Source organism: Chlamydotis macqueenii, chromosome 25, assembly GCF_036417535.1.
Source record: "Chlamydotis macqueenii isolate bChlMac1 chromosome 25, bChlMac1.mat, whole genome shotgun sequence".
Taxonomy (NCBI): domain Eukaryota; kingdom Metazoa; phylum Chordata; class Aves; order Otidiformes; family Otididae; genus Chlamydotis; species Chlamydotis macqueenii.
In genome coordinates, this window is record NC_141580.1 from 721113 (window position 1) to 745297 (window position 24185).

The 24185-nt window shown below is 61.2% G+C and overlaps 2 protein-coding genes across 2 annotated transcripts; one reads left to right on the forward strand and one right to left on the reverse strand.

The window, feature by feature from the left end:
- Positions 1-5570: 5570 nt before the first annotated feature.
- LRRC3C (leucine rich repeat containing 3C) lies at positions 5571-10315 on the reverse strand. Its single transcript, XM_086767020.1, has 2 exons — positions 10239-10315; positions 5571-8399 (listed from the first exon to the last, which is right to left on the reverse strand). Exon 2 carries the CDS (start codon positions 8319-8321, stop codon positions 7539-7541), a length of 783 nt encoding a protein of 260 aa, XP_086623146.1. The 5' UTR covers positions 8322-8399; positions 10239-10315; the 3' UTR covers positions 5571-7538.
- Positions 10316-13459: 3144 nt separating this feature from the next.
- ORMDL3 (ORMDL sphingolipid biosynthesis regulator 3) lies at positions 13460-23659 on the forward strand. The gene is made up of 4 exons (XM_086767025.1): positions 13460-13533; positions 17525-17730; positions 19252-19403; positions 19541-23659. Exons 2-4 carry the CDS (start codon positions 17557-17559, stop codon positions 19674-19676), a joined length of 462 nt encoding a protein of 153 aa, XP_086623151.1. The 5' UTR covers positions 13460-13533; positions 17525-17556; the 3' UTR covers positions 19677-23659.
- The last annotated feature ends 526 nt before the right edge of the window (positions 23660-24185 follow it).

Consider the following 24185-nt stretch of genomic DNA (forward strand, 5'->3'; position numbering starts at 1 on the left):
GTATGTCCGAGGCAAGAGGCTGCAGAGCCTCCCCCGCCTGCTTGCTGCTGCATCCTTTCCTTCAGCTGCATCCACTCATCATGGCAGAGCTCCGCTGGCTCCAGGTGCTGTACGAGCAGATGATCCTCTTACACCAGCTGCAAATTCCCATCAAGTTCACCGGATGAGCAACAAGTCAGGATACAAATTGCCAAAGCACTGAGATAATGGGAAAGTTTTCTTTCCAGAGAAGACTTACTCTGATCTGCTTTTGAAGGTTAGCTGCTGGATCTGCAGCAATTGATCATTTTGCTCATAAATAAAGGTTTTATTTTACTACTACGAAAAGCTTCACAAGTAACCCTGACTTCTCACCAGCCAGCGTACGGTGCGTGGGCTGTGCGAGCCCGCCAGGGCGGCCAGCCTGCCGCAGGCTTCCGCGGAGCTACCAGGACACAGGCTTTTAAAGCCTGGTTTTCAGCTTCGTAAACTGTTCCCTGCTGGGAGCTGCTGCCTTCCAGACTCACTTCATCGAGCCACCAGAGAACTCTCACCCTCCTTTCCCTCGTGAAGCACGGCTGGCCGCCGCAGCCCCTTCTGAACCCACTTGTGCGATGGTCGTGCAACCCCCGCAGTCCGACAAAGAGGACCCCGCGCACATGCGGACAAGGAAATCCCGTCAGAGCCAGCCCTTGCTTCATTGCACAGTGCGGGACTAAGTCAAGCAAAAGAGCACCTCCTACTCAATAACTGCAACTTCTTACGGCATCTAGAAACTCCTTGGTGGGTATTCATCCAAAAACTGACCAGATTCAGCCCGGTTTAGCTGATCCACTGTGACAGGAACACAGCAGGAGACGGTACGGGCACAGACCACGCTCCAAGCTTTTCAGAATCATTACTTATTAAATACTGATGAATAAAATGTACTGTAACGAGCATTTAAACTGCCTGTAGGCTGATTATCTTAGCTGCCAACTGGACACTGTGTGCACGGCTCAGGCTTATACAGATTAAGCAGACGGGCTCGGCGATTGCTGCCTGCATCTCTTGGCCTGTTTCACAACAGAGGAATGCCACATGCATAAATTACGGAGAAAAAAAGCAGTAAGGAGGTACTAAGTGCAATGGCAAGCGAGTCATAGGAGCACTTACTCCCTCCTCCTAAAAACTGGAGGTATAGGAAGCTCTAATAGTGCCTCAAGAGTACAAAAATAGGTCAAGTATTTCAGTATTACATTGCAGAGGAGTGTGTGTCATTAATTCTGTGGAGACTTCCATGGAAAACTGATGTGAAATGGCTTCGCTTTCACCTTTCCTGTGTAAATTCTCTCCATCCAGCCAGAACTCCCCCCTTCACCGCCTGTGACAGCCCCGAACGCAGCCGCATCTTTTATTTCTGACGCACCACCCCTCGCAGCTCGCTCCCTTCCCTTCTCCCGAGCTGCTGAATCGCTGTCACACTTCAGGTTTTACAAAGAGCTGTAATCAGCTCTCCCTTCTCCTCACCTTTACTTTTCACGATCGCTCTCTACCTCCCCCAGCTGCAATAGCTCACAAGGAATTGAGAGCCTTCCTCACCGCTTTAAATCCTCTTTTTTCTCCCTGCTCTGCTCTTACACACCTTCCTCTTGGAAACGCGAGCCGTAGCCGGCGCTCTACCACAGCAGGAACCCGGCTGTTCCTGCAAGGCTCAGCTTTAACCTGCCCCAGCCACGCAGCTCTAGTCATGCTTTCTGCAAAGGACAATTACAGCACCTCAAGAGTAGTGAATTCGCACAAGTAATAAATTTAGAACTTAAAACTTTCTGTCCCCTGCTCTGCAGAGGCCTCCGGTACCTCATCCTTTCCCAGGCTGCAGACCAACAGCACACGAGCACTTTTAAACACCCAGAAACGGCAAAAACAATCCTCCAGCCGAAAGCCACGGCCCACGGCTTGAACATCAGAGCTGCCAGGAACAAACCCTCAAGAGCCGCTTAACAAGCACGGGTTAGAGCACTCACCGCAGAGCCGCCGCACCAACCGGGCACGGGACTGCATCCGCCGGGCGACGGCAACACCTCTGCTCCAGTGGGAAGGCTGCCTCCCGACACCTCCGCTGACCCGCAAGCTGCTCCTCCTCTGAATTTAAGCCCACAGGAGCTGAGCAGGCCACCCAAGGCACCAGCACAGCACACTGCAGCTCACAGCACGGCACGTCGGCAGTTATGAGGAGAGGGGCTGCGGGGAGGGCGGGCAGGAGGAGCGGGACCAGGTGCCCTGGGACGGGCTCATCCCAGGAACGCAGCACACCTGGGATGGGGGGCTGAGCCACCCCCAGGAATTCCCCCGAGCACCCGGCCCAACAGCCGCTTGGCTGGCAAGTGGCTTGCAAACAAAGCCTGGCCAGGAGTCGAGGGTGTTGCTTCTGTCCCCAAAAACTCCCGGTGACACTGCGGGCGCTCTGGGCTGGGTGGCGTGGGGACATCCCGGAATGCAGCTCTGGGCCTTGGTGAGGACGGGTGATAGCCGAGGTGAACTCCCAGGTGCGGCCGCGCTCCCGCGCAGGCTGGGACGTCGCGCCCGAAGGGGATCGGCTGCTTTGCTGAGTCCGAGCCGAGGGCTGGGAGCCGAGGGAGCCTTTTGTGAAAGGCAGAGCGTATTCAGGGACAGCAGCCGCGGTGCGTTCCTCAGTGGGACCCAAGGTTTTTAGACAATTACACGCGTGTTCAAGTGCTCTGCTGAGCTGGAACCAAGGGGGAATTAAAGGAGCTTGTGCTGCTTTCTGGCACCTAAATCCCAGGCTGGAGCGAGGTGGTGGGCGGCAGGGCAGCCCAGCCGCGCTCCCGCGGGAGGACGGGACGGACACGAGCCCCAGCCCCGACCCACGGATGCCCACGTCCCCGCGTCTCCCGCCGAGGCAGGAAAAGTGCCTGGCAAGACGATGATTCCCTCTGAGAGGGGAAGCTTTGCGGGTCCCCCTCTTTTATTACCAGGCACAACCTCATCTTTAAAAAATGGCAATCGGAGAAACGATCCCTCTGCCCGGCGATGCCCAGCTCGCACGAGGGACGGGAGGGAAAACAAACAGCAAGTCAAGAGGGGAGCCTGCGGCCGGCTCAAACGCCGAGCTCTTCACCACGCGCCGGGAGGAGATGTGGTTTTTAGCTCTGCTTCGGTTTCCTACCCACTGAAATCAAATTTCCTCTTGCCGAAGTCCGGCGGCCACATTTTCTGCGCAGCACCGTTCCTATAACAAGCAACATCGGCGGATTGATGCGTCCTGCGCGGGCAGTGAATAAGTGTGATTCGTTATTGGCAGCGATGCCACTGTAAATGGATTTTTGTGGTGAAAATAAATAAATAAGGCTACACAACTGAAGGGCCGTTGATGAAGTGTAGACCAGCTTTAATCACAGTGTAATTGCTGCCATCGGTTCTAATTATTTATAAATATTTTTATAATTGTGGAAATTAAACAATTAGACATCCTTCCTTCCCTCATCTAAATCTAATCAGTTAAAAGTTCCGGATGCGGTCTGGGGCCGCGACTGCTGAACGTGCTTCATTCACGGGCTGAGAAAAGCATCGCTTCGCCTTCCTTCTCAAGCAGCCAACCCTGCACGAGCGAACGCTCACCCCCGGCGCGGGGCAGAGCCTCCGTCAGCGCTGCCGGACGCACGGACCCGCAGCCGGCGAGCCCGAGAAGCGGCGAGCTCGCTGGGGGAGCCGGGGCCGCGCAGAGCCTGGCTTCCCGGGGGCGTCGCAGGGCTCCCGGGGGTCTCAGCGCCGGGCGGGCAGGAGAGGCGTCACCGCCAGCGAGGCCTCGCTTCTTCGGTCTCGCCCCACTGACACGTTTTCCTCCGTCGCGGAGAGGAAGCGCAGCCGCCCCGGCAGGCTGGTTAATTACCCGCCTGGCGCGGGTGGGCAGAGCACCTTGGAAGTTAATAACAGAGATTTACCGACGTGCTGGAACGGTGCGGAAGGAGGTCACGCTGCTAATTCTCCCACTGCTGATCCCAGCAGATAAATCTGCAGTACATCAGGATGCGAATTACCCAGAACCGCAGTATTAAAAGGGACGGTTATATTTCCTCGCTTAAGGAAAAGCGTTGACTGTGACGCTGAGCCCCCCGTGCCCGCCCCCAGTGCCCCGGCAGGAGCCTGCCCGCAGCAGCGTGCTGCTGGACAGTAAACAGGGCGATGAGGACAATCCCCCCATGGGATGCGAGCTGCCCGAGGTGCCTGGCAGGCTGCCGGCCCCAAACCTGCTCCTGTGCTGGGCCAGACCCCGGAGAGCCCTCCGACGGCCTGGCTCGCCCACAGCCGCCTCCCGGAAAGATTCCCGTAATCCCAGTTTTCTGCTCTTCCCCATTCCCTGCAACACCTGATTAAATGCCCGACATTACCAACGGCATAAATCCAGTGCAGACCAGTCTCTCCCAGACCGTTATCTTCCCAAAGTTTATTGCAGATTTTTCTGACACGAGAGGGGACAGAGCTGGAGACGAGACCTGCCAGGCAGCGCTGGCCCTGCCACAAGCCCTCGCCGGGTCCCGGAGAGCAGCCACCCGCGCTGGGGTCGGTCTCAGGGGACCTCGCGCGATTCCCCGACCACGGGGCTGCGATCGTCCCTGGGGACACCTGCGGTTGTCCCCTCCTTGGCCGACGCAGGGCTCAGAGCGGCTCGGAGACACCTCCCCGGAGTCCCTGGGGTCTCGGTGTCATCCAGCCCCGCAGGGGGACACCAGCAGGACCCCGGGGAGCACAGCCCCACTGACGGGGTGGCAGCTGGGGCCGCCCGTCCTGCTGCGTCTCTCAGCCCTCCCCAGCTGCTCCCGGGGCCGCGGGACGTGGGTCCCCGGGGAGCGAACCGGGACGAGGGACGGCAGCCATCTGCTCGGGAGCCTGGGGTCCGTGGGCCGTCACAGCCGTGCCATGCTGCGCTGCGTCTGGAGACAGCCAAGTGACAAACGAGGTTAATGTCCCACGAGCGGGAGCTGTCACTCCGTGTTAGGTCCCGGGTTTCACCCTCCCTGGCACCGCGCTTTGGCACGCGCCGCGCAGGGAAAGGTGCTGGGGAACCAGCACGGGGCCGCTGCGGATGCCAGGGCCCTCATGGGGACCGGGGAACGGCAGGCATTGGGAAGGGCTCGTCCACCCCGGGCATCACCGTCCCTCCCCGTGTGCCACGCGACACCCGTGTCTGGGCCGGTGGGGACAGGAGGGCAGGGAGCGGAGCAGGGCCCCCGCAAACCACCCCACAGGGTCCTGGTGCGAGGCGGCTCGGGCACCGGCACCGTGCCAGAGACTTGAGCCGCGCTCGCAGGAGCCGAGCAGGCTGTTCATTTATTGAAGGCGAGGGCAGGGTTACCGGAGGGACCGCGTATCGCGTTTCGGACCGCGCCAGCCCAGGGGCACCCAGCAGAGCCGGATGCGGATCATCGGCTGTCGCAGACGCCCTTCGCCCTTCCTTTGTGGCCTGGATGTCACCGGCAACTGGGGTGGCTCCAGCACAGTGGCTGCCCCCCTGCCAAAGCTGCAGCTGCCGCAGGAGCGGCGCCCTGTGCCCCCCGCAGACGTGGACACAGCAGATGCCGGGCACGGGCTCCAAAGTCAAAGCCAACTTTATTGTCGTATAAAGGAATAACGTAAAAGGTCCCTTAAACAAAACACAGATTGGGTCAGAGGGTCCCGGGTGCCCCCGCACGCCGCGGGAACGAGAACGGGCGCCTGGGGATGCCCACGCCGGCCGCGATGCAGCCGCTCATGGTGGCGCGGTCCAATCCCCCCGGCCCCGTTGCTCCGCAGCCGGTTGTACGGGGTGGGGAAGCTGCCATGGGGCTGCGGGCGCGGGGGACGCCTGGAGCGGAGCTGGGGCCGAGGCGCTTGTGCGTCACAGAGCCGCTGGTCTGCGCTGGGAAAGTAGGCACTTGTGGAGGGCCAGCTCCGTCCCGTGGCTCCTGCCGGCACCGCGGCACGGGAGGACGGGCAGCAGCCAGCGGCCGGAGCCCTGCCCGTGCCGGGACGCGCTGCCCGCTCCAGGGTCTGAGGCCAGACCCAGCAATAAGCACCCGTTGCGCCGGGGCAGCGGAGCTGGGTCTGGCCCGGCACGGAGGATGTTCAAGCAGCTTTGGTTGGTGCTCTTGGTGAATTAAGGCAATTTAGCTTCAGTTGGTTTAAAAAGAGGGCAAAACCAGCAAAACCAGCTCTGTGAGGGGCCAGACACTCGGTCGGAAGAGTCTGGGTCTGCTCTGGCTTTGCTCTGAGTCGCCGCTTGGACCCTGTGAACCCAAAGGTGGGCACTGACCCCCACCCGTGCCAGCCCCCAGCCTCGCCTCTACCTACCAACACCAGGAACCTGCAGCCCAACTCTGAAAGTGTCAAGAAGGGACTTTGGGGCATTTTAGGGGAGATTCAGGCTCCTGCCAGCGGCGCGGGAGTGGGGAGAGGGCGGAGGAGCCGCGGCGGCTCCCTCCATCCCCGCTTCCCGTCACAGTGACCGGTCGCAGCCGTGTGAGTCCTTGAGTGAGAGGTGGGAGCTCTCGGCAGCAGGTCGGAGCAGGCTGGTGAGGGGTGCTGCCGGCTGCAAACACCCACCCGTGTGGTCCCCGGGGAGCACAGAGGGGAAACCCACTCCCCCCGACCCCCCGGCAGGGCTGGACCCACCGCCTGGGCCCCTCGGCTCCCCTCCACCAGCACCCGCATCCCTCGGCTCAGCCCGGGGCGCTCATCTCCCCTTTGCTTCTTATTCCCCGTTACAGCACCAGCGCGCTCCGAGGGGGAAGTGCTGGGGTTGCCCACTCCGCCTCCGACCAGGGACCCCCACGCCCCTCGCTCCGCCTGGCCCGGGGATGCCAGGAAAGGAGCGGGGAGCAGCGGGGGCTGAGACGGGAGACGGGGAGGCACCAGACCTGCCTCTTGCCTTTCCCAACCGGCGTGTCCCCACCTCCTGCCCCGTCCTTCGGTCCCACTGGGCTGCGGTCACAGCCCGTGACCTTCCCGGGGCCAGCGACCCAGCAGGGCACTGGCCTCACGGCCGTACCACTCCTCCCCGCGGCACAGCCCTGCCCGCTGCCCGGCCAGGCAGCGAGCCAGGCCCCAGCTGCCCAGCGCTGCCGGGAACATCCCTCGGGCAGCCGAGGGTCAGCCAGGGAGGGATTAAAACATCGATTTCGTTAATGCCCCAGGGGATCTCTGCAAAGGAAATAGAGAAGTTTTAAATGAAGTCTGAATGTCCAGGTTGGTCGGAGCAACAGCCGCGTGCCGGGGGACGCTCGGGGTCTCTCCGGTCCTTCATAACACAGAGGCAGCGGGCAGCTGCAGCGGCCGCTCCGCGCTCATCACCGATAGCTGCCCCAGCCGCAGCCGCTTTGCCCCTCGCTGCGCCAGAGCCGGGCGCCCGCCAGCCACAGCTCCTGCTGCCAGATGCCGCTTCCCCAAGGAGAACGAACCGAATCCGTGGCTGTTTCTGTGCGATGAGGGCGGCTCGTGGCAGGTCTCGCAGCCACGGCAGGCCTGCGGAGCGGCCGATCCCCAGCTCCACGGGTCCCCGTGTCCTGTGGGACGCCGGTGCCTCACACCACTGTGCTGATGGTGGACGACTCCTCCGACCTCCGCTGCTTGCTGGGCAGGGACTTGAGGTACTCCAGGTGCCGCCGGGCATCCTCCTGGTTCTGCCGCACGTAGTAGACCAGGTAGGAGATCACCATGGCGAACCAGCCGAACATGGTGACCAGCATGGCGATGTCCGTGGTCTTTTTGTACACGTTGCAGAAGTCCATGTCGGCGATCACCTGCAGGAAAGCTTTGCCGACGTGCTCCTCCTGCGAGGAGGAGTCGCACACGATGCCGCCCGAGGAGCCGGCCGCCAGGTCCACCGTGCGGATCAGCTCCTGCAGCCGACAGTCGCAGCGCCAGGGGTTGTTGGAGAGGTTGACCTTGGCCTTCAGGTTGCTAAAGGCGTCTTTGCCGACAGACACCAGCCTGTTGGAAGACAAGTCCAGAGAGCGCAGGTGCTCTGCCAGGCCCCGGAAAGCCCCGCTCTCGACACTGGCGATGGCGTTGTGGGACAGATCCAGCTCCAGGAGGAGCGGCAGGTCCCGGAAGGCGTCACGGGGCAGGAAGGGGATTCGGTTGGAGTCCAGGTAGAGCTTGTTGGTGTCGTTGGGTATGTCTCTGGGGACCTCGGTCAGCCGAGCATTGCTGCAGCGGAAGGTCTTCAGCCCCTCCTCTTCTGAGGGGTAGCAGCCCTTGGGAAACGCGGCGGCCGAGCGGAGGCAGGAGGCCAGGAGGAGGAGGCTCTGCAGGAGCAGCCACATGGTCACCGAGCGGAGGAGGACCTGCTCTGCCGCAGGCATGGTGCCGTGCTGGCCTTATCACACTGCAACCGGCCCCGCGGCTCTCATCCGCGGTGGTTTCAGCCGAATTTGGCGCATCTGAGATGGAGACAGCAAGGGGACAGCGTCAGACCAGGGGTGCCAGAAGGCAGAACCGTCGCTGTGCCATCTGCGAGCGTCAAGCCTGCCCTCGCGCAGCCTGGCCGTGGGACGGGGACGGGGACAGGGATGGGGACAGGGCCAGGGCCAGGGTTTCATGCACACTCCCATCCTCTACCACCAGCGGCCTCGCTCAGGGTCCCTGCGCGGCAGGATCAGGCGCCAGGGAGCCGAGCGAAGCCACATCTCCCGCGCGCCAGCAGCTGGGCTGTAACAAACGGAGACGGCTCCGGCTGAGCCAGAGGCGGGGGTGAGCTCCGGCCCCGCCAAGGTCACCGGCAGTTTGATGGCTCGCTTGCAGGCGGCCGACACGTCCTGCAGAGGCGGCTGGTGGGACGCAGCAGCGAGCGAGCCCTGGCTCCAGGCGAGCAGCCCCCCAGGAACGCGATGGAAAACACGTGCGGGCAGAGGCAGAGCAGGTTCCCGTCCCCAGCTCCGCTCCCCAGCAGCACCTGGGGCACACGCAGACGCATGCCGGGGTTTCCCCTTTTGAGGGGTCACGCAGGTGGGTGGCCGGGTGCTGCTGTCCCCTGCCCGGTGCCACCCCGGCCGCGGGACCCGGCTGCCCACACCACCCGGTAACCATGGTCCCCATCCAGCCCTTTATTCCGGAGGGGAAAAACGTCAGCAGGAAAGAAACAAAAACAGAAAAAGGAAATTCACTGGAGCTGAGCGTGTAGCGAGTTCCCAGGGTGGTGGCAGCAGATAAGGGCCACATCCGAGCCCTGCGAGCATGCTGCCCGGCTCTCCCAGCCGTGGGTCCCACCAGGTCTAGGGGCCCCCGACCGTCCCCGGCAGGGCCATGAGGGCATCGACGCATCGGCGGCATCCTCCCAGCCGTCGAGGATGCAAGAGCTCTCCCCACCATCCCAGAAGTCAAGACATCAGCACCGCAGGGCACCCCGTCAGGCAAAGCAAGCGCTGTGCCGCCCAGGCACCTCCTGGGCCAGCCTGCCGCTGTCCCACCGCCCCCGGCTCCCTGCAGCACCCTGCCACCGGCAAACCCGCTTCTGGGTGCTGACCGGGGGTCCCCAGCGAGGGGCAGAGGTGCCCGCCCAAGGGCGGCCCTGGCAGCGCAGCCAGGACCATAACACCAAAATATCCCAATCGCTGGGCGCCCTAACACCAAAAACGCACCAAGGTCGCGTCGGTGCGGAACTGACCCCTGCGCTGCCGGCCCCCCCGGGCTCCTCGAGGTCCCCGAGCAGTGACGAGGGCTCAGAGAAGCCGAAGGGCACCGGGAACCCCAGCCTCACACATCAGCGTGGCGGGGGGACGCCCCCCCCCCCCCAAGCCTGCTGGAAGCAACCTGGGGCAAACACTGGCCCTTGGGACCACCCTCCCCTGCCCGGGGGCCAGCGCAGAGCCGGCCACCGCAGGAATCCCCCCGCACTGAACCCGAAGCCAGTGACCCAGGACAGGCGCTGCTTCCCCCGGGGACCCCCCACGGGTGGGACGCGGCTGTCCACGGCCCCGCAGTGGGCTCGGGTGGACCCCAGCCATGGGGCTCGGGACGACGCACCGCAGCGAGGACGGGGACCACCAGCTCCCCTGCCACAGCGCCGGGGCGTCCCCCCCTCACAGCGGGACACAGCGGGGCCCCAGCCCGGCCCCGCTGGAGGAGCCCGGGGGCAGGGGCTGTGCCGTGAGCCGGGGATGCCCGGGGTTTCCCCACCCCCGGTACCGGGGGAAGCCCCGGTGCTTCCCCGGGGGAAGCTCGGCTCGGCTCGGCCGGGGACCCCGCCCTGCCCGGTGCCGGGGGTCCCGGTGCGCACTCACCTGCCTCTCCGGGCGGAGCAGCCCCGCGCCCCGGGCCGGAGCGGCCGCGCCCCGCGCAGCGCGGCGGGCCCGGAGCCGGCGGCGGCGGCGGGGCCGGTGGGCGGGATCCTCCGGCCGGGCCTCCCCGGGGCTCCCCGCCCCCGGCCCGCCCCGCTGGGGGGGGTCCGTACAGCGCCGAGCAGCCCCGGTCCCGCACCCGGCTCCTCGCCAGCCGCCGGTCCCCGAGATCCCAGGCGGGGGAGTGGGGGGGGGGAACCGGGGAGACCCAGCGAGGAGCTGCCGGGACCCCCGAGCCCGGGGCAGCCGGTGCCAGGCGCTGCCGGGAGGCACCGCGCCCCCCGCCCCACCACGTCCCCCCCCGATCCCGTGTGGGAGCACCCCTGCCCCCCCCCGGGCGCCGCGCATCCCTCGGCTCTGCCCCCTGGCCGCCCCTCTCGGGGAGCGGGACCCCCCCGTCCCGGCGGGGTGCGGATGCCCCCCTCCCGCCCGGCACCGGCATCGCTTACCCGGGGAAACCGGAGCCGCGGGCGCGACCCCGCCGTGGGGGGTGGAGGGGGCCGGAGCGGGCCCCCAGCCCAGCCCCGAGCTGTCCGGGCCGGGGGTCGCTGGGCTGGGCAGGGGCTCGGCGCCGCGCGGGGCTCCGCCGTCCCGGGCCACCGGCGGGGCCGGCTCAGGACCATGGAGAGCGGCCGCCGTTACCGGGCCGGGCCCCGGTGCGTCCGGTTCCACCCAGCGACGCGGGGGCTCCGGCCGCCCCGGCCGGGACCCCCAATCCCCCTCCCCGCCCGGCAGCACCGCTGGTCGCCCCCCGGGACACCGCCCGGCCCCCGGTCTCCTGCGCGGGGGCAGAGCCCAGCCCCGCGCACCGACACTCGCCCGGGAGGCGCCTGGCCCGGAGCCGGGCTCTGTCCGGGGAACCGGGCCCGACGGGCGGGGCGCGGCCAGAGGCTCCCCCGCGCTCCCCGGGGAGACCCCAGCCCCGCGGCGGGGCCCCGGCGGAGGGGCCGGGGACGGCGCTGAGAAACCCCGGCCTGTGCAGGCCTCGCACCTCGGGGTGCCGCAGCCAGCGAGGCTCTGCCGGGACGGGGGGGCGGCACGGGCCGGGGCGGCCGGCGGAGCGCTGCCCCTGCGCCGGGGCCGGTGGTCCGCAGGGGCTGCGGGGCGGCCGGCGGGCCCGCGCTCAGCCCAGGCCGCGCTCGCTCGGCGAGCCGGGGAGCTGCTACCGGTGCTGTTGGGCGCCTTCGCCGGCGTCTCCCCGTTTGGCCGGGGAGCAGAGGAGCCCCGTGCTGCCATCCCCGGTCCCGGCGCCGGAGCGGGAGCGGTGCTGGAGCCGGGGCAGCGCAGGGCCGGCTCCGGGTCACACAGCCCCCCACGGCGGGACGGGGCCTGCGGGAATGGAGGGGCCGAGGGGCCGGCAGGGGCCTGGGGGTGCCGGCGCTTTCGGCAAGCGCCAGCTCACGCCGGGATCCGGAGCGGCGCGGGGTCACTGTGGCACGGGCAGAGACCCCAGAGCGGGAGCAGCAGCAGGGCTGTGCCCCACGGGGGTCCCGCGTGCCAGGACACGGCACCCGCCAGCCCGAGAACCCAGCGCCTGCAGCGCAGCGTGGCCCCACGCAGACCCTTCCCCGCTGCAGCCGTGGTGGAGCTGGGTAAAAATAACCGGCACCGGCCTCTTGCTGCCACCGTGGTGCTAAATATAGCCGGCATCGACCGGGCAGCGGGACCGGGACAGCGGGAGGGCAGGAGCGGAGCACGGCCCCCAGCACCGGGGAGGCCGGGAGCCAGCGAGGCCTGGGAATCCACCCGGGAATGGGGAAAACGCCGGGCCGGACGGCTGCGGGCCTGGGCTGCGGATGGGGCCGGGTCCCCGCCTTGGGGATCCCCCCGCCCCCGTGCTGGGGTTCCCTGGGCGGGTGGATCCGGTCTGGGGAGCCCAGGGAGCGGGGGTGTCCCCCCCCGGCGCTCGCACCGGCAGCGAGAGGCTGCCTGCTGCATCACGGCGAGGAATTAATATTTATGGGCGGTTAAAAATAGCCGCCGCATTGTGCTTCCCCTCACGTGCGGAGCCAGCGGGGCGCGGGGAAGCTGCTCAATTAGATGTCACGGCGCAGAGCGAGCTGCTCGCTCAGGCAGGAGCCAGGATAAAAATAGAGCTTGCCGTGCGCGCGTGGCTGTCCTGCACAGCAGGGCCGGCTCCCGCGGGACCGCGGCCTCCGCGCACCGGCATCCCCGCACCTCGCGAGGCCGGGCAGGGACCCGCTGTAACCGCGCGGCCGTGTCCCACGGTGCCCAAATCCCGCCGGGAGCAGCCGCCGGGGAGCTCTGGCTCCGGGAAGCGGCCCCGGTGCCCCGCCAGCAGCACGGTGCCAGCGCCTGGTGCCCGGGCGGCCCCGGCCCTGGCAGCTGGCAGGGTCTCCGCGCCCTCGCCGCGCCCAGCCAGAACGCAACCGCCCGCCGAGAGCCGGCTCAGGCCCGCAGCCGGCGCCGAGGCCGGCCGGACGCACGCGGGGTCAGGACGCGGAGCCCCACGGGGAGGCTGGCGCGGGGCCCCCCCACCTCTGGGGAGCTGCGGGGGACCCTCGAGTTCTGCCGTGCAAGGCCGCGCTGTGAGCCCACCCGGGCCAAAGCCCAGACCCCACAAAGGGGCTTCGCCGTGCAGGGCCGCGGGGCGGCGAGCGGCACCGGCACAGCTGCACGTGCGACGCGGGCGGCACGGCGTCGGGGGCCCCGCTCGGCCCGGGACCCCAGCGCGACCCCGGGCAGGGGGTGCGTGGCACAAAGCGGCTTCGGGCGCCGGCGCTGCGGCCGCTGCCGCTCCCGGGAGCGCACAAAGCCCTGCGCGGGTGGCCGCAGCACCGGGCAGCTGCGAGGGTCGTGCGGGGCCCGGCGGCCGCACCGCACCGCACCGCACCGCACCGCACCGCACCGCACCACAGGGTCTCAGCGCTCCCGGCCCCTGACCCCCCCATCGCGGAGCGAGCGCCCGGTGGGGTGCGAGCCCCCCAGCCCTGAGCGGCCCCGGGAGCAGGGGGGGGGGGGCACGGACCCCCCTGGCCCCCCCCAGGGCCGCGCCGCGCTCCCAAAGCGCGGTCAGCGCGGCCCAGCCCCGGCACCGGCCTCTCGCGGGGCGGGCCCGCAGCTCGGCGCCGCCCGGACTACAGCTCCCGGCGTGCCGCGGCGGGGCGGGCCGGCCCAGCAGCCCGCCGGGACGGGAACCGGGGCGGCGGGTGCGCGACGGAGACAGCGCCGGCCCCGCCGAGCCGGGCCGGGCCGGGCCGAGCCGGGCGGAGCAGCGGTGAGTGCGGGCCGGGCGGGCGGCCCTTCCCCGGGGGAACGGGGCCGGCCCGGAGCCCGGCGCGCCCAGGCGGGAGGCCTCGACCCTTCCCCGGCAGCAGGCGGCGGCCGAGCCCCGGGGACAGCGCGGGGGACGGTGCCTCGCGTGGGCCCGGAAGGAAAACACCCGGGGAGGGGAACAGGGAGAAACAAAACCGCAGCAGCAGCTGCCGAGATGGGGCCAGGCGGCTCCGGGGTGGGGGTCCCCGCGGGGCCGTGCGGGGCCAGGCCCGGGGTCGGGGTCGGGGTCCGGGACCCCGCGCGCCCACACGCGCTAAATTTAGCAGAGGGCCGAGAGGCAGAGCCCCGGCTGCTCCCGTTCCCGCCCGGGACGGCTGGCGCTCCCCCTCGTCCCCGTGTGCGGTGCCCGTGTGCGGTGCCCGTGTGCGGGCTGCGCGGCCCCGGGGGCCCCCGGCTGTCCCGGGACCAGCGCTGCAGTCCGTCGGCCGGGCCCGGGGCAGGGCGCCTCGCAGCCCGCTGGGCCCCGCGCCTGCCAGCACCGCTGCTGTTCCCCATGCCCTGCTCCAAACGCTGACGCCGTCTCGCAAAGCAGGGTTTAAAATATTTATCTGCCGGGGAGCTGGCGACTGCTGCTGCTGCCGGAGACGGGGACCGGGGCTCCTTGGCGGATCGCGGTCAGCTGCGTTCTGGGAACGCGCAGGGAGAGCGGCCGAGATGCGCGCCTGCGGCCCTGCTTCCCGCGGCCGGCCCGGGTGAAGTTCCCGTCCTGCAAGGCGGAACGGGGTGCTGGGCCCGCGGTGCGAGCCGGAGCCCCCGGACGAGAGTCCTTCCCAACAGAGCCGCGCACAGGGAGCCGGCACGGCGGCGTGCGGGAAGCTGGGAACGGGACGTGAAGGATCGGACAAAGGGCCTGGCTTCATCGCAGCTGCTGCTTGCCCCTGACCACAGCTGGGACCTTCCCCCGGAGGGACACCGTCCAACGTCAGCACAGTCCCGACCTTCACTCGCAGGCTAGTGGAACACTGAAAGCTTTTCTGTCCCAAAAAACCGCCACGCCACTGGGAAAGCAGAGCTTCCTAGCCAGCTGCGCCGGGGGGCCGGAGTTCCTCCCGCTGGCGTGTTGAGCCCTGTTTTTCCTGCAGGGAACAAATCCCCAGGGTCAAACAGAACACAGACAACACGGGAGCAGGGACCGGGGCAGGGAGCGCAGCGCTGAGGGATCGCGCTCCCTCGGCCAGGCTTTTGCAACCCTGCAGAGCTGCGCGCGCAGTCTGGAGCGAGCAAAGAGCTGGGGCAAGGGCTGCAGGCACCAGCTCGGGAGCGGGAAAGATTCGCAGGTTCACTGGTTTTGAAGTGGGAAAGGACAGAATTGGAGAAGCACGCGCAGAACTATCTCATCGCAGGACCTAACACCTGACATCTCCATACCTCTCCTGCAAGAGCGAATTAACGTTGCACGTCCCGGCATTGCACCTGGCTTAATCCTCATTTTTAGCAAGGAAGCTGAGGCGCAGGGAGGAGAACTGCGTCACACGTGGCTCCAGTTTGGCCCCTTGCCACCCAGCTGCAGGGCTGCAACTGCCCTCGTTTGCTGAGGGGACCAAGCAGAAATTCCTCATTTGTTTTTGAAAATGACACTCGCGGTTTCCTCAAACGGACATCCCGCTTCACGGCGCGGCAGGCAGGGCGCACCGCCAGCTGCCGGGCGCGGGAGGGCCTGCCGGCTTCTGCAGCCTTTGGGTATCGGCGGCGTTTCAAGAAGAGCGAGCCCTGAAGAGGCCACCCGGTCAGCCCACTGCACAGAGGAATCGTAATTTTTTAACCGTTTACGACACCTGATGCTAGGGCCGCCAGCGAGGCCAGCGATGGCTTTCAGCAGGCAGTCCGCTCCAGCATCCCTCGTTCTGCATTATCCAGTTGCTCCAAGTCTCCGCCGTGCAGTGAACCCCACTGCTCGATTCTTCTCCTCAGCGCAGCTGTCCGGCTCCTCGCGCCTCTCCGCAGTGTTCTCTAGACTAAACAACCCCGTTTCCTGCGGGCTGGCCTTGCAGGTCATGTTTTCCTACACCTCTGCTCATTCTCGCTGCTCTCCCCTGGACACCCTCCAGCTCCTCCCAGAGCCGGACAGGGTTCCAGCTGAGGCCTTACCCGTATCTAGGGGAATCATTTCCTGTGTCTGGCAAACACCCCTCCTGTTTACGCGTTCCACAGGGGTGCTTGTTTTTGTTGTTGTTGCAACAGTCTGACTTTTTTGGACTCGTGTTTCGCTTCACTGCGACCCCTACATTTCCTTCTGGCAGCCCTTAGGGATTGCACCAGACTAAGGACAGAGCTGCTCCCCCGGCCAGGCCGGGACTGCTGAACCCTCGCTGCAAGTCCTGCTTCCAGACCAGGCTCGGGCTTCCTCTGGAGCATCTGGCTGCTGATATCCTTTGACCCAGGAGACGGGTGACAAGAAAACCAGCGCTCCGCAGACCTGCAGCCTCTTCTCTGGTAACAAAAACCCCTGGATGCAAGCCTGACTGACAGCCCGGTAGCGGAGGCAGGCGAGCAGCAGCAGCCCTGTCTCACCGGAGCAGCCTGCTTCGCCCAGCAGCAGCCACCCCTGCAGCTGAAAGAGGCTCGGAAGTTACAGCGAGCGTCCCAGGAGCTGCGCAGTCGAGCGTTTGCTTCGCGTCCTGGCCCTGGGCAGGAGCAGGGGAGAGCGCCAGCTCTGAAACAAGCCAGGCCCAGCGCTCCGCGAGGGAACTCGGAACAGCTGGCAGCGACGAAGAGCGTAATGCTGGATCTGGCTCGGACTCGCCTCCCGAGACCGAAGGCTGCGAGAGCTAGAGAGAACCGCAACGCCGTCTCCCAGCCGTGGGAACCAAAGCGGCAGAAACACAAGGCTAGACACCAGGAAACAGCCCTCGCCCTGGGGTCCCCCGGACCAGGCGGGGCAGACTGGATCACCTCATAAACTACATTTCCGTGGGACACGCACGAAAGTGACTTTACGCGAGAACTTCCCTGATCCCAGTGTAGAGATATTCAGCTTTACAGCGGTTCTAAGTCGTCCCGTTTCCTGTAACCCCTGGGAACGGGTAAACCGTAGCTCTCATCTTCCCAGAGAGCCTTAAAGCTGACCGGTACCTGCCGCTACCCGTGCGGCAGTCCCAACAGCCGCCGCGGTACCCGCGCCGGCCGCTCCAAGGCCTTGCTCCGAGAGGATGACACTGTCGTGGTTCCCCGCCTTCCTTCCAGGCAGGGGCAGGGCCATCTCCTCTGCAGCTCTTGCTGCTGAAACATCCCCAGCGCACCCTTCCTTCTCATCTTTAGCTTTTCACATTCCTCAAGAAGAATCTCACTCCTTCCCTGCGGGGGAATTTTTTTGTTACTTTTTTTTCCCCCTCCTCTTAAGTCTTAAATTGGAAGGCAAAACAGGTAAGCCAGACCAGGAGACAAGCAAGCCTCTAGAGCTGCACAGGACTCTGTTAATTTCATTAAACTAATTAGGAGATCTGTGATACAGAGCTGCCCTGCCCTTACTCTGCACATACTTGTGTTCTCTTTTTGAGATTACGGTGTGCTGAACTCACGAGCAGGTAAGCAGCTTCATGTGACAAGTACTTCCACCATTAACGCTGTGACATGACTTAAAAAGCACTTCAGGTACTTGTTTGAGGGTTGTCGGGCAATCGAGGGACTAAACCTTGACATCTTGTTTCCACGAAAACATTTCAGCAGATCACAAGTAGCTTCTGTCACAGGCATGCTTCCCACACGTTATTCCCAAATCTCAGCCGCTCCCGCGTTTAGCTTCCCCTCGGGAACGTCAGCTCTACAAATGGAAATAACGAGGTGCAGAGAAGTGAACCAACTTGTGATTTTTATAGCAAACCACAGATTTCAGGCTTGCTGAACAGCAAGACGGCGCTCCGCCCCCGCCGTGCTCTCTCGAGCCGTTGAGACGGAGGTGACTGCCATCCAAGTGCTGACTGGCTTTGCTTTAGTTTCAGGGGCGCCCGTGGACACAGGAGCCAACATGAACGTGGGAACAGCACACAGCGAGGTGAATCCCAACACCCGCGTCATGAACAGCCGGGGCATCTGGCTGTCCTACATCCTTGGAATTGGCCTGCTGCACGTCGTGCTCCTGAGCATCCCCTTCTTCAGCGTCCCCGTGGTCTGGACTCTCACCAACATCATTCACAACATGGTAAGGGATCAGCGCAGCTGGCTCGACTCCCCGGGGCACGGAGAGGCGATCTCTCAGCACCAGCTGTTCTGCGGAGAGCTGTCTAGTAAGATTCTTGTTGGAACAGTTCCTTTCTCTGTATTTCCAAAGATGTGGGCTAAGTTACTCAACCTCCACCCCTCACACGGCTCCTTTGCCTCTGGGTCACATATCTAGATCCAGGCTAGGTGCCCATGAGACAGCAAACACGCGGTGAGGCTGCTCAGAGGGGACGCTGAATCCATTTGCCTGCAGGGTAAGTCCCTTTGTCCCGTCCCCAGTAACAGCTGGGACAGGCCACTGGCAGAAACTGTTCACTTCGGTTGATACAATCTGAATTGGCCCCATCAGAGTTCAGAAAAACAAGGTTAAAACCCAAGCTTTGTTCTGCTTAAAGTAAAAGATCAGTCCAGGAGCAGATTCTCCCCTTCTGAGCATCAAGTACCCAAACGATCGGGTGCCAGCACTGTGCTAGGGGCGCAGAGGTAGGCACAGACAGACAGACGCGGGGCACCCGGGCTCTCTGCGATGCCAGCAGCTGCTGTGTTCGCCAGCGCTGTCCCCTGACAAAGCTGTGGTCACACAGTGACAGCTTCCCTAGCAAGCAGGAGAAAACCATGCTCCGTTTAACTGCTCGCTTCTGCGCCTCCGCAATCCCACCGCGCAAGCCTCGGCACGCTTGGGCCCTACAGCTGAGGAGCAGACCTCTCAGCAGCCGTTCAGCCTCAGGCACGGGGGACGAATACTCGAGAGGTGCAGCAGCTGATTTCATATCCTTTAAGTAACATCTCAGCCCGAGAATACTCCAGAGACAGAAGTGACACCCTGGGAGGGCCCTCAAGCTAGCATTATTCTTCTCTCTAGAAGGGGAAGAGCACCCCACAAACCCACCGACTGCTCGAGGCTCCGTTCACAAGCTGCCTGCTTTTCATCCAGCTGCCTCCCCTTCGCTGGCAGCTTAAACAGCTCCGTCCCGGGAACAGAGAGGAGCCCGCAGGCCAGCAGTGGCCATGCTGAGAAGGTGCGGGATGCAGCCAGGCTCGTGCTGTTTATCTGTGACTCGCCTTCCACTTCAAGAGGTTAACTCGTAATCAGAGCGCTAACAGACCCCCGCTGCCCACAGCTCTACCGGCGCTTTTTCAGAAAGCATTTAGCATTGCTGTTGCACCGCAGAGCGAGCCCGTGCTAATCTCCCGATCCCAGAGATCTCAGTGCTGTAATCCTGCAACCACCACCTTGGCTTCTGCCCAGCCGAAGGAGAGGGCCTCCCGTGTAACAGCCGAGCCCGAGCCAGCTCAGCCAGCAGCCTGCCTCCCCAGCTCTCGCTGCCGCCGCGTTGGAGCGCGTTCTCCAGCGGCGCCGAGGCATCCCTCTAGCGGAGCTGCGCGCTGCTGCAAGCTCCCTCAACTTGAGCGTTCTTGCTCCAGTTGAACACTTCTTGGTGAAGTGGCAAAGGGCGTAGAGAACACTGTGTGCTTCACACCGCGTTTCTGTTTGCTGCAGAGCATGTACATCTTCCTGCATACCGTGAAAGGAACTCCATTTGAGACTCCGGACCAGGGGAAGGCGCGGCTGCTCACGCACTGGGAGCAGATGGACTACGGCGTGCAGTTCACGGCATCGCGCAAGTTCCTGACCATCATGCCCATTGTCCTGTGAGTACTTCGGGGCAGCTGAGCTGCCTCACGCGCCTGTACCGATCCACACTTCTGCTGCACGTGCTGTCCGGGGACACAAAAACACGAAGCACTGTAATTCAGTTTCCCCCTCTCTCTCTTCCCTTCCTTTCCAGGTATTTTCTAACCAGCTTTTACACAAAGTATGACCGGATACACTTCATAATCAACACCATCTCCCTTATGAGCGTCCTGATCCCCAAACTGCCTCAGTTTCACGGAGTCCGGATCTTTGGGATCAACAAGTACTGAACTGTGTGGCAGGAGCAAATGGAAGAGGAGCAGGGGAGAGGGGGAAGTTCCGTCCCTCTAGTCCCGTTTCTTCACCCCCACACACTGGGATGTAATTTCGCAGCGGCTGTTTAAACGCAGTATCCAATAGACATATACCGCATGCTGGATCCTCGTGCCCAATAAACCCAAACCAGCTCCAGAGTAGAGTTAGTGCGGGGCAGGACGCACGACGCTGGATTTCTTTTATTCCAGTGTCATAAATAGATGCAGATACACTGAGACTTCAAGGTACAGGGAGGGTGAACTCTGGGGAGATTGTCATCTATCCCAGACACTGGATGAAGAGAAAAGCTTTTAGTACTGGTACTATTGCTGTGGCAAATGCACTTTAAAATATATTTCCCTCTCCGAAGCTAGGTGCTTTAAGCGATATGCGGGGGAAATTCAAAGGGATACAGCCATGCTTTACCAATACTCGATTATGCTGGGGTCCGAGTTCCATTTTTGGGTAAGGCAGTGGGAGGGGGGAAGAGAACGACAGATTTTTATTTTGCAATCTTTTACGCCACTGAGAAAGGAAATTCTTTTACTAAAAACAGTACAGGAAGGAATGACTTGCAGTTTGACAAAGCCTTCCGTTTTCTACGGTACCATTTGTGTGGTTCAGGGAAAAGGTCAACAGATCCTAAATCAGGCCTGTTCTTTTCAGCTCGTCCCAGAATCCGTCTGGGTAACTCTGCTCCCCACCCCAAAGCGCGCTCTGAGCGCTCAGGCAGGGCAGCATTTGGATTACGGGCTGGGGCACAGGTCATTTTAGGTACCAACAACAAACGCCTCTGAGCTGCTTAGCACATGGGGAGTGCACAGGCACGGGAGAAACCAAAGGCTGATGGGTACAGGCCAAACGAGAGACGGATGGCTTGCTGTCATCAGTTAGCAAGGATAATTGGAATTTTTCTCCTCAGCCCAGCTCCTTGGTCTCTTAAGTCTGCGTGCGTGTTACTGGGGTTTGCCAGTGGACTTAACACCGTATCTGACTCAGGCGAGGGTTTGATTTCTGGCTTACCTGGAGCGTGTCCCTGGCTCCACGCACAAGCGCCGCGGCAGCATCCCCTGAGCGCTCGGGTGGTCACGGCAGGGTGAGGGAGCTGCGGGACAGCACTACTAACGAGCAGCACCAGCAGCAGACTGAACTGACCAAGAGAAGGATGCGATGGGTCGCTGACAATAAATTACTTAGGAAGGAACAAAATTGAGCCTTTCTCCCATAAAATTACCACCTAAATAAAGTAGGCTTGCAGGGTTAGATTTCCTGGCCGAGATCGCTTTCCACTGTTTAAAATAATCTGGTTTTCTCTTGGGTTGTGCACCAGATGAAATGTTTTTCCTCATGCTTCCCCTGTAAACTCATGAAGGCCTGTACTTCTGTTGTCTTAGTGCTTATGTTGTCTCACAGTTTTGACAGCGGTATCAGCATTTTAAATACGCTATTTTTGTTCCTGCGTTAGCCAATTTAGCTTTAGAGGTCATAGTGGATGTTGTTGAGTATTTTCATGGTCTGAGCATAGAATATGGATAGCGGGCTTCAGGTTTGCATGTAAGATCTAGTACTCCATGCACAACTTCAGGCAAGCTGCTTTACTTCTCTATCTCAGACTTGCTATCAGACTGCTGCAGAGAAGGAAAGAAGCATTTAGTGTACCTCAGAGGGCCGCTGGAATGCCTAGAGAATCATTATCCAATACGTTTGAAAAACTGAAATATTTTAAGTGAAGAGGAAGTTTTCAAGAAGGTAGAAAGAGAAGAGAGTCTGGCTTGATACCCAAGTGCTGTTCTCCAGCAAGGGAGTTTGACAGATGTGCAATTTACACGACGGGGGTTAAACCTTTTAACCACCCTGACGCGAGGACTGCTGCTGTAGTGAAGGTACTACACACCCTAAAGCTAACACGCTCTTTACGCTACTAGACAATGACTTCTGAAAAAAAAAAACCAAACAAAAAAACCTTTTCAAAATACAGGTATTTCCTCAATCAGTTAAGTATCTGGGAAATGACTAAGAAATCAGTCGCAGTGCCTGGAACGCTCACAGAAAGGCCGCTGCAGAGCTGCAGCGCCTGCCCTTAGCAGGCTGGCTAGGGCTGCATCCGTAACGCTGACTGTATGTCGCTTAACAGAGCCGAGTGTCTGCCACAGACACAGCTTACATGCCAGCGGTAAATCTCCAGAGGAAAGAAATTATTTATGTATTTTGGTAGAACAAGAGGGGGAAAACATCAGCTTTTTTGCAACAGGAACAGTTGCTATATGCTTGAAAACATTACTCCTATATAGACAGACATATACCGATTTCTAGGTATATGCACCTTACAAAGTCAAGGCAGTTTTGATATTTTCAGTGTAAGTACAAACTGAAGGTGGGGTCAGCTCTTCTCGAAGTACAGCACCTCTCAGAGTTCCCTCAAAGGCCTTGGCATGACCACAGCTGAGGGTCTGGACGTGTTACTGTGCTGTTAACTGACACCACGGACACCTGATTCTGCTTTGTTACATTAGCGATGAACTGTAACACAGAGCGGGACTATAAACTTGTCAAAAAGGCAGGTTTTAAAGCTTAAAGTCTAAAACTTCTTGTTAGGCGAAGCCTTCGTTATAACAGTAAGCTTTTCTGATTTACCTTGTTCACCCTGAAATTATTAAAATAGGCATTGCACAGACGCGTCACATGGCAAAGGACATTCTTTACAACACAGGGATGGCATTTTTGCCACAGAATAACCGAGTTGCCTTGGACTCATACAGGTAATCCAATCAAGGGAAATGTCAGTGAGAACTGGAGAAATGGGGAAGAGTTCATGTTAATAATGTGGTGTGTCAAGTATTTACAGAAGATTAATAATTACTTGAACAACTATACAGCTGATAGTATCTTCCTTAAGGTCCTGTCTTAAGGGTAGGTATCAGAATTAATCAAAAATAGAAAAGGAACCATAAGTTAATTGTAATTAAACCACAGGCACAGCTGCTACTTGTTAGGTGTACTTGCGGTAGTTTTACGTGAGAGAGTTTTGGGTGCTGCTGGTCGAGCCACCCTCATACGCCAGCTGCGTGGCTCCTTCCTGCCGGCACCAAACTGAATTCCTAGCTGACCGTCTCCACCGCAGCGGTGTGGAAGTCGCGGACGCAGCTCTGGGTCTCTTGGAACGCTGTACTGAAACCGCTGGGAGTTTTGTGTTTGTTAAGTTTATCTAGAAGCGAGTTCAGCACTCAGAGGCTAAGCAGAGAAGTTACAGAGCGTAGTCAAACACCAGCGCTCTCATGGAATAACCAGTTTCTCCCAAAAGCGATGTCAGGAGAGCGCGGACAGGACGAGGGATTTTCAGACACGTACTAACGTAGCAGTGACCCAAGGGTGAAGCCTACCTTTCGCACAGAGAACCAGAACACGAGTGCAAAGACTGTCCATTCCTTCTTTTAGGCTGTAGAATTTTCTCCAAGTACCTGTGTGAAGGAGATAATTGATTGTTATTGATTTTAAAGGATTTTGATCACATCACACTTGACAGATTTTCCTCTCCAACTTGTGCTGGCTTCCTGTGTAGTGACTAAGGCGACCTTCAGCTGGAGAATTAAAGGTGGGCTCTGTCCCGTGACTGAGAAACAATTACTGGATAAGTAGGCACTTAAAATTCTTTTCTTTTTTCTTCTGCAATGAATGCCGACGGGAAAGGCTTTTGAAAACCACCTCTTGAACCGTTCACAGGCACTGGCAGAAGCTCTGCCCACCTGGTCCAGGGCAAAGCCTCTTCTAAGCCACTTGTCAAGACCACGCCTGCGTTCACACAGTGCGGCGGTCACTGCACCAGGACAGTCAGAAAACAGTCAACTACAACAGCCCGATGCTTCCGAATTAGGGATCCTGTCCTGCGATTCCTTTAACGTAGCCAACAGGATGTCATACAGTCCAGCCCTTTGCAGGAAAAAGCCTTTAAAAGAAACAAGCCTGAGATCTAGGGCTACTTAATTCCTGAGTATTTTTTAACCATTGCCTAACCTTTTGTTTGTTTTACTAGAAGCATGGTACTTGCCCTTGAACAGGGGACGGCAGCTGGTTCCATGGTTAACACGTTAATATTGCTCGTTGTGACTTACGTTGCTTTATCATTGCCTATAATATCTTTTAAGCATGCAAGCGTTTGTGTATCGTATCCTCCTTGGAGCAGTTGAAGTGAGCTAAATTAGTTGTGGGGTTTTTTTAATGGAACATTCTGACACTGTACAAAGTTTTAGGGTTTTTTTTCTAGTAGCCCTTCTTTTTGCTGTGTATACAGAAATCTCACCTAGAGAACTTTCTAAAAGAAAGTGTGAATATTTTTATTACTCCTTTGTACAGTATTCTAAGAGAAACTAATAAAGTATTCATGTAACAACTTGTGTTTGATTCCTTGAAGTTTTACATGGACAGGTTTTGCTTTTGAACAAGCACAGCAAGTGAATTCTACGTGGCCGTTCCAGGCCACCAGGTGA

Bases quoted from the DNA above. Each gene is read 5' to 3' on its own strand.
- LRRC3C (XM_086767020.1), bottom strand. From the start codon at position 8,321: ATGCCTGCGGCAGAGCAGGTCCTCCTCCGCTCGGTGACCATGTGGCTG.
- ORMDL3 (XM_086767025.1), top strand. From the start codon at position 17,557: ATGAACGTGGGAACAGCACACAGCGAGGTGAATCCCAACACCCGCGTC. The intron at 17,731-19,251 runs GTAAGGGATCAG...TGTTTGCTGCAG, and splicing joins CCAACATCATTCACAACATG to AGCATGTACATCTTCCTGCA. The intron at 19,404-19,540 runs GTGAGTACTTCG...CTTCCTTTCCAG, and splicing joins ACCATCATGCCCATTGTCCT to GTATTTTCTAACCAGCTTTT.